Source organism: Crocuta crocuta, unplaced genomic scaffold (genome assembly GCF_008692635.1).
Source record: "Crocuta crocuta isolate KB4526 unplaced genomic scaffold, BGI_CrCroc_1.0 scaffold7, whole genome shotgun sequence".
NCBI classification, from domain to species: domain Eukaryota; kingdom Metazoa; phylum Chordata; class Mammalia; order Carnivora; family Hyaenidae; genus Crocuta; species Crocuta crocuta.
The window spans coordinates 11,576,662-11,585,726 of NW_027531904.1; the positions used below are offsets into that span (position 1 = coordinate 11,576,662).

Sequence of the window (9,065 nt, forward strand, 5' to 3'; positions counted from 1 at the left end):
GCTGCTGCACAAAGTTGCGGGGCAGGTACCTTTAATGTCGCCCCCGCAGTGAGTCAAGTATGTAACGGTTAACAGCCTGCGGTGGAGGTTAAGGCTCCTGCCACAGGCCACGCGGCCGGAGGGAGCGCAGCCAGGGGAGCACGGCCGGGGGGAGCACAGCGGGGGGAGCATAGCTGGGGGAGCACGGCTGGGGGGAGCACAGCCACAGGTCGCAGNGTCGCTGCCCAGGGCTCGCGGCCGGGAGGCGGGGGGCGCTGGGCGGCTGTCCTCGGCTCTGCCTGCACACGGGCATCTCCTCGGGAGCTCAGGAAGCTCTGCTGGAAGTCGTCTGCGGCGCAGCCCGGACACGGGGCTTTTCAGAAGGGTGCGTGGCTGGGAGTGAGGCTGACCCACTGGGCGCCAAGACTTCACGGTCATCACCCCACGGACCCCTGGGGGATGCTTCGAGGAAGGCAGGGGGGAGGGTGGCAGTGACCATAGCCTGCAGATGAGCAGCGCAGCTCAGAGAGGCTCCGCTTGCACCGCCAGACACCTGCTGTGGGGTCAGGCCCCCAACCCCTAGCTCTGCACTCTCTGCCCAAAGGTTACTGCTCTGAAGGGGCCTAATTGAGAGGAAAAAGCAAGATCTCTCAAACCAGAAATGACAGTTTAATTTTGCTTGGGTGATATGTCGTTTCACTCCCCCACGGAGCACGTGGAGGGGGCAGAGGGCCTGCCTCAGCCGCAGGACCAGGGCCCCAGAGGGGCGAGGGGAGGCCGCCCCGCCCCGCCCCAGCGGTCGGTGGGGGAGGCCACGGCGGGAGCAGGCGGCCTGCGGCTCTCTGATAGGCCTCCTTCGGCGCCCTCTCTGCGGGCGGGCAGTGATCCCCGCTCCCAGGCACCCGCGGGAGCTGGGCACAGCCTTCCGCGCAGGGTCCTGGGCCCCCGAGCCCCATGACGGCCCCAGCGCCACCCCCACCGCACAACACGGGGCCCAGCCTGCTCCCGCCTCAGTGGTTGCAGGTTTCCCACCTCTAAGAGGTGCGAGACCGCTGCCATCTCTTGGGAGACCTGGAAACAGGGTTACTTGCACCTCAAGGACGTCACATCTGTGGGGCGACACTGCTCGCCCTTGGGGGACGTCAGGGCTTCCCAGGTGTGCACAGCGGGGAGGCCACGGTGCACGGCTGGGGGCAGCGGAGCACCGCGTAGATCTGGAAGGCCTTCCGCACCCGCCTGCCCTGCAGATGCCCCGCGAGGGGCGGGGGGCGCCGGCAGCGCGGGGTCTCAGGGCCCTCGGCCCCCACGGCGGCGGACCCCGCCCACTCTAACCCCTTAAAGACACCGCAGNGGGCTGCCCCCACGCCGAAGCCCCCGTCCGCGCCCTCCGACATGGCCCGGGGGGGCAGTCAGAGCTGGAGCTCCGGGGAGTCCGACGGGGAGCCGGAGGAGCCGGGCGCCCCGGACAGCAGGTGAGCCGGGCAGGGTCCCGGCAGGCCCGGCCCCGGGGGCGGGGGCGGGGGGCNGCTGCGCGAACCGGGGGCATCAGGGGCCGGTCAAACCAGGGCAGGGGGCGTCGGGAGCTCAGGTGTCCAGCCCAGCTCCGTGTGAGCGGCGGTCGCGGCCGGAGGGCGGGTGAGACAGACGTGGGTGCTCAGGGGCCGGGTGGGGGCTGAGCGCCGGGAGNGAGGAGATCAAGAAGGCCTACCGGAAGCTGGCGCTCAAGTACCACCCGGACAAGAACCCGGATGAGGGCGAGAAGGTGCGGCGGGCTCGGGCCGGGCACTGGCGGCGGTCGTCGGCGAGGCGGGGCGCGGGATGCGGCGGGGCTGGGGCCGGGGTCTCCAGGGNGGCAGGCTGTGGCTGGGGTCAGGGTTGGGGACAGGTGTCACACCCAGGTAGCCGCAGGCCCTGGAACCCCTTGTGACCTGCAGGCGTGTAGGCCCCACGCTCTGTCCGCGACATGGCCAACTTGGGGGCGGGAGCCCAATTGGCACAGCGTTTGAGGGCAGTTCTGCAGGAGGGGCAGCCAGCAACCCGGTAAACTGAGGCACGTGCCACCGGAAGTTGCGCCCTCGCCATGAACAACCAGCTTGAACTGTGCCTGTGTTCAGTCCTTGGTGCATAAACCCCAGGGTGAGTTTCTCGCTAGGACCTGGGACAAACCCAGTCCCAGATTTGATCTGTGTCTCTCTCTCGTCTGGTAAAGGCTGATTATTCAGGCATTGAATAATCACGCTTATTAAACAGGGACACAGAGCTCTCTATCTAGACACATCATTTTGCAGGAATATTCCAGGTTTTCTGTGACAAATGACCCACAGTTGATCCCAAATATCAGTAAAAGGCTGGAAAGTGCTGTGAGTAATAGACACCTGTTCCCGGGAACAGAGCTGGTCTCCGTGGGCTCAGTGCGCCCCTGACTGGGACTGGAGACCGTGCGCGTGGATCCTTGGGATGGTCTGTTGGCCTTCCCGCTCCTCGCTGCAGTTTCTGCCACTTTCGAGTAAAACCTTGGCTGTGTCCGATGGTGTTGGGGAGGTGGGCTTTTGTAGTTGTTGATAGGGCAGACCACCCGCCTACGCTCGGACCCGTGGAAACGGCGCTAGCCTGCGTTCACTACTCGGTGCTGGCGGAGGCTGGCTGGTAGCAACGGTGATAGAATGTTTATATTTAGCCACATGTGCCGAGTGTGGCTGTCACAAGCTTAAAATGCTTTCCTGTAAGACCATTTGTCTGTTACTCACTCGAATTCTTTCCTCTATATTTAGACGGCTTACTGTAGCTCTGAAAGTCACCGGCTTTCTCCGTGGTGTTGGTGATTCATAGACGCGCTCCCAAATTCGCCGGGGTCCCTTCCTGAGAATCTCCCTTCAGGAGAGCATAGCCAGGCTTCTAATTTGATGTTTCAGAGGCTGGCTGAAGGCAGCCTCTGGGAAAGCCTTCTGACCCCGGTGTCAGGTTAGGTCTGCTGGCACTTTCCAGGAGTGAGTTCATGACCGCGTGCGCACAGCTGGACGGAGTGTGCCCTTGCTGTGCCGAAGCTGCCCCACGTTCCTGTGGGTTCTTCTAATAAATCAGTCCTATAGCTCGTTTGCTTACAGACGGGCACCAAACGGGTGTCACGTAAATGAGGCTCTTGATGGTGAAGTCTGGCAGGTCCCTCTCCGCCTGGAGCCGGGGTGATGTCCCCTTCCCCACCTTCCGTGAGGGGCATAAGGGGACACAGCCCTTCCGTGTGGTTGTCGGCTGGCGCTCCGGCAGGCTGACTCCGACCCAAACTCCGAGTCACCGGGCCAGTCTCCTGCACCTGTGCTCAGCACCACAGTCACAGGCCTGGGTTTGAGCAGGGTTTGAGCCCTGCAGGGGGCGGTTCAGGAGGGAAGGCTTCCTGGTGGAGGGGGCATTGGTGCTCCGTGGAAATTGGGTCGGAGATCACAGGGCAAGGAGACCGGGACACAATTCTTAGAAACTGCCGTAGAGCGCCCCCGCCTCCCCCGCCCCTCCCGGGCTCCCGCGTGCGGGCCACGCTGTGCCTTGCCTGCCCGAGCGTGCAGCGCTTGCCCGCCTGATCCGTCGTGGGTGGGACCTTAGCTTTCCTCCCAGGTTGTCACTGTGTCGTTAACGTCTCTTCAGAAACAGATGGAGCCAGTCTTCCCGCCGCGCGGCTGCTCGGGCGCCACCCGCCTGTGCTTCGGGCCCTGTTGTCCTGTGTTGCTAAGCGCCGGCGGCTGTGCGAGCTGCCAGGTGCTCTGTGCGGTCTGTCCCCTCGCCCGGCTGGCTCTCCGCGGGCCCTGCGGGCGGGCCCGGCAAGCCAGTCCCCCTCGGGCAGCGCTGGGGGCGCCGTTGTGGCGGTTCCCCTGACCGGCTGGAGATGCATCAGGGCTTTGGGCCCGTTTCACTGTAACTTTTAGTTTGGATCATAGGCTTTCAAGTTGAAACATCGTGAAAGAAAGCGTAATGGAACAGGAAATAGCCGAGCATAGAGAAGAGCTACCAGGCACACATCACCTGACTGCCGTGACAGTGCCTCTCTGCAGACAGCTTTCTCCAGGGTGATCGGACGGGGCGTCCTGTACGTTTGTTCCTCGCCACTTGGTATTTTATCAGAAGGACGCTTCCAAGTTGAGACATCATTGCAGAGTCATTGTTTTCTCGCCGCACAGTAATCTCATTAAGGTCGGGTGGCGAATGATTGAGTGTCCAGCTGTGAGGTGAACCTGCAGCCCAGGGGGGTGACCTGCGGGTAGGAGTGGGAGCCCCTCCCGCGTGGGACGCGGCCGCTGAGCGCGGGCACGGCTTCTGCCTCTGGGACTAATCACGGGGTCTGTTAAGTCCAGGGCCTTGCAGGTACCCCAGACATTTGGTGAGTGCTTCTTGTTGAAATTCTCAGGGAGCGTATTTAGTTCCGGACACACAGGCCCAGAATCTTGGGGCGCAGCCTGACCTGCCTGCTGCCAGAAGTACCCCCCCCACCCGGCACCCAGCCCCACAGCTCGGCCCTCTGCTGCACGGACGGGTGGTCGTGACCCGTGGCTGCTGCTTTGTGGAAACCCTGAGAATTAGTAGAAGGTCCAGCTGCCTCGAGTATGATCTAATGAACCGTGAAGACTTACTCTTTAAAACTACTTCATTATTAGTAGTTGTCATTTGTTGATTAGTTACGTCTTAGCTCTCTATCAGGGATCTGTGGTACAAGAGAAAACCTAGCATTTCTGTTAGATTTATACATATATACATGTGTGTATATATATTTGAGAGAGAGTGTGTGCGTGCACGTGCAAGCAGGGGAGGGGCAGAGAGAGAGAATCCCAAGCAGGCTCTGCACGGTCAGCACGGAGCCTGACTCGGGGTCAGACCCGCGAACTGTGAGATCATGACCTGAGCTGAAGTCAAGTCGGACGCTGAGCCGATGGAGCCCCCCGGGCACCCCCGTGTTCGTGGCTTCACAGCATGTTTTCTTTCCCGTGTGTTTTGTGGAGGCAGCTGCGTGACGGGTTACCTACATAGAGCCCGTGTCAGACTGGGGACAAGCCGGGACCCCGCTTCCTATGCATTTCTGAAGCCCCTCCAGAATCAAGCCATTGGTCTAACAAGTACCAAGAGCCTGCCACTCGCCACACGCCGCTCTGGGTCCCAGCTGCGGTGGGGGTTCAGTCTGAGGGTACGTGGGCTCTGGCCCTGGCTCCACGTGGCCCGGGCTGCCCAGAAGCGCTGTGGCAGAGGACAGCTGGCACGGGCGGCGTCACGGTGGTGGCCTCTGTGGGGAGCAGGGATGCGCTGGGGGTGTTCCACAGCGCCCTGACTTTGATTTGAAAGCCTGCGCGTATGACGGAAAGACGGGGGTGGGAGCGCAAACACGCGCATTCCCTTCCCCCGCTTCTGGCACCGTGAACATTCGCTGCCTCTGCTCCCCCGGCCTCGTCATGGTTGCCCGAAGCTGCACACGGCCTGAGCCCTCGGCCCAGAAACTTGGGCAGGTCTCTCTGAGGGGAAACCGCGTCCCCGTGTGGATGTGCCGCACGCTTGCCCCTCAGGAAAAAATCGGCATTTCTCCACTTGTCCGGCGTCTCTGTAGCCGTTGTTCCCGGTCCAGGATCACATTGCATTTAGTTTCCTTGGTTTTTAGTTTTGCAGAACATCTTTTCAATTTCGGTTTTCTAACACTTTTTTTTTTTTAAATAATTGTATCCTGGTGACACACTTTGGCAGGAGTGTGACACGTGGGGTGTTTCGTCCACCTCAGGCCCTGGATGTAAACACTGGAGGCAGATGGGATGTGAGTGGAAAGGGTTTGGGGCTGGCAGGAACCGAGGTCGAGAGCCGGGGTGGGGCGGGGGGGGTGAGGTCAGGACAGGTGCGCGTGCGGACAGGCGCACCTGGGGACTCGTGCACCTGGGGACAGGTGGTGCGCGCAGACGTCTGTAGCTGAGTTTCATGCTAGGAAAGCAGGGCGGCAGCTCCTGAGCCGGGAGGCGGCCGCACCCGGGGGTCGGGGGTCAGGGCTCCCAGTGCAGGTGGAGCCCGGGGGGCCGAGGCCGGAGGGGCTCTGCTCGCTGTCCCGAGAGGCCCTGCCACCAGTCCTGCACCCGGGTGGCCCTGTTTCCCGCTCTGCAAGGGGCATCCCGGAGAAACCGGCGTCCGGAGAGCCCACGGGCCGGCTAGCGTGGGTGGGCGTGTGCAGGATGCGCGTGTGCAGGATGCGCGTGCCGTTGCATCCGTGATGGTGGCTGTGCCTAACAAAACTACTTAAACCTTCTCTCTCTCTCTCTCGTTTTATCTTAAAGTTTAAGCTCATATCCCAGGCTTATGAAGTGCTTTCAGATCCAAAGAAAAGGGACATTTATGACCAGGGTGGTGAACAGGCGATTAAGGAAGGAGGCTCGGGCAGCCCAAGCTTCTCGTCACCCATGGACATCTTTGACATGTTCTTTGGTGGTGGGGGACGCATGGCAAGAGAGAGAAGAGGTAAATACTTGCTACAGACGCCCCGCAAGCTTTATAGTTTTCCAGTCACGCGTGTTATTGGAGTCAGGACGGGTTATGCCTTAGAAGGGTGCGCATGTCATGTTTGGGGATTGTTAGCGCTAAATGGTTCACCCCGTGTGGGGCCCCCGACACCTGGGGCGCCCCGGTGCCCAGGGAGCAGATTCACCTTGCCCTCTGCTTCTCTGTGTTGGGCTCAGGCCCCTGAGGGCCCTGAGGGACATACTGGCACCTGCCGTCTCTGCTCCCTGACCTGGGCCCGGGCCCTGCGCTCTGTATGTGGCTGGCACTCTGCACTGGGGTCTTGTTTTCTCAGCCCGCTCCGATTTTCCGGGGAACGGGATCCACCCACTTCTCTCTGGCTGCATCCCCGGGGGCTGCGGGAGGGGCCGCCCTTGGCCGAATGGCCCCAGGCTGCTGTTTCTGGGGTTTGCTTTTCCACCGTGTTCCTCCTGCCGGGCTGTGAGCTGCCCGCCTCTGGCTGGTAGCCGCGGTCTCTAATTGCCCTTCCCCCTTCTAGCTCGCTGTTGATACCTGCTTTGGACCTTGAAACCAGATAGAAAGCCAAGCTTGTTACAGTCCTGGGTAAAATCAGAAGGAAAAAGCTCTGTGTTGGGGCTTGAGAAGGGGGGTTCGAGCCTGCAGGAGGCGCCCCAGAGGAGTCAGGTGGCATTGGTTTTCTGGAAGAAAGAGTTTTTACATTGTAATAGATTTGAGCTTCAAAAGCTTGGCCGTCAAGTCTTAAACACATGTGGAGATTTCAGAAAATCTCACCCTGTGGGCTGGGCATGTAGCCGGCTCCTGTCATCGATGTTATTACGGACACAACTAAAATCACGGATGTCCTCACTGCCTCGAGATAAACCAGTTCACACCCTGAATCAAGTTGTGTCTCAGAGTTGACGGCTAGGAAACGGCAGCTTGTCTCAGGGATTGTGAGGGTCCCATGGGCATCGGGGGGCTGGCGGGGAGTCCGACCCTGTGGGCCTCCATAGACACCCCCCCCCCCCCCANCAGACGAGAGTTCCCGCTTGGCCAGACAACAGAAGGGCTCACACAGTAAAGAGCGTTGTGCTCCGGGGGAGAGTCCGGTTCGAGGCCTGGACCGCAGGTGCCACCTTCCCCGTGTGGGAGGGGCCCCCCGTGGGGAGCACCGGTGTGGGGGCAGCAGCAGCCCTGGGCGGGGCCCCTGCGATCGCCCGGGCCTCGGGGGTGCTGAGAAAGCGAAGACGGAACGTTGTTTTGTCTAGATCTATCGATGCTCACGACTCCAGACGGAATTGGCTCTGGGTGGCGGCCGGCTGGGGGGGCCGGGGTGACAGAAGGACCTGGGAATGAGTGATGGGCACGGCTCGGGTCGCGTGGCCACATTTACTACCATGTTCTCAGTTGTTCTCTCTCCCTCCCCTAAGGCAAGAATGTTGTACATCAGTTGTCTGTAACTCTTGAAGATTTATATAATGGAATCACAAAGAAGTTGGCCCTCCAGAAAAATGTGATTTGTGAGAAATGTGAAGGTAAAAATTAATGTCTGAACGAGTCTTGTAGTTCTGAGCCCTTGGAGGACGAAATGGTTCTGATTTGCAACTTGATTTTTTTCAAATATGAGGGTCAAACAGATTGCAAACCGGTGGCCTAAGGGCCAAATCTGTGTTACTTTGCCCTGTATGGTTTTTTATGTAGACTGACATTTATTTCACATGTTAATTTTTTAAAATTTAAAAGCCAGGCTCCTCAGTGGCTCAGCTGGTTAAGTGTCAGGCTTCAGCCCAGGTCATGATCGCGGTTCCTGGGTTCGAGCCCCACGTCAGGCTCCGTGCTGACAGCTCAGAGCCTGGAGCCTGATTGGAATTCTGTGTCTCCCTCTGTCTCTTCCCCTCCCCTACTTGCACTCTCTCTCTCTCTCAGAAATAAACATTAAAAATAAATTAAATTAAAAACGGGATTTTTAAAGAAAAATAGTATCTGGTGACCTCAGATGCATGTTGTCCTGAGTTGGCCGATCTGGGGAGCACCCCCCTCCCGTCCTCACTGCTGGGCCCGCTCGGCTCCCTGTGGGCAGGGGTGGGAGAAGACAGGGCCGAGGAGGCCCAAATCAGCGTGGCGAGGCCAGGACCGCGAACCTTTGCAATCCTATGTTAACATCTGGCATTACCCGCTGTTAGAATCGCCCAGGCTCTCCCACGTTGCTCTCCGTGATTGTGAACAGTCCCACCCTCCGTGTCCTGCGTGACGGCGGGTTACCCCCGTGCCCTGGCACCCAGCTCTCTGTCCCGCCCCTCCCCCAGGTGTAGGCGGGAAGAAGGGCTCCGTGGAGAAGTGTCCCCTGTGCAAGGGCCGAGGGATGCAGGTCCACATCCAGCAGATCGGGCCGGGCATGGTGCAGCAGATCCAGACCGTGTGCGTCGAGTGCAAGGGCCAGGGCGAGCGCATCAGCCCCAAGGACCGCTGTGAGAACTGCGGCGGCGCCAAGGTGACCCGCGAGAAGAAGATCATCGAGGTACACGTTGAAAAAGGTGAGGCTGCCCAGCTCCGCGCCGCACGCCCGCTGGAGACTCTTCTCGGGGCCGACCGTGGGCACACGCGCTGTCCCGCCGTGG

General features: G+C 60.4%; 1 protein-coding gene across 1 annotated transcript in view; it reads left to right on the forward strand.

Moving 5' to 3' along the window:
* Positions 1-1,336: 1,336 nt before the first annotated feature.
* The window catches only part of DNAJA4 (DnaJ heat shock protein family (Hsp40) member A4), an 11,001-nt gene continuing 3,272 nt past the window's right edge, over positions 1,337-9,065 (forward strand). Inside the window, 5 exon segments of the mRNA XM_077774408.1 lie at positions 1,337-1,465; positions 1,638-1,741; positions 6,267-6,447; positions 7,878-7,982; positions 8,754-8,981. Coding sequence (XP_077630534.1) covers positions 1,372-1,465; positions 1,638-1,741; positions 6,267-6,447; positions 7,878-7,982; positions 8,754-8,981 — 712 coding nt within the window. The 5' untranslated portion in view covers positions 1,337-1,371.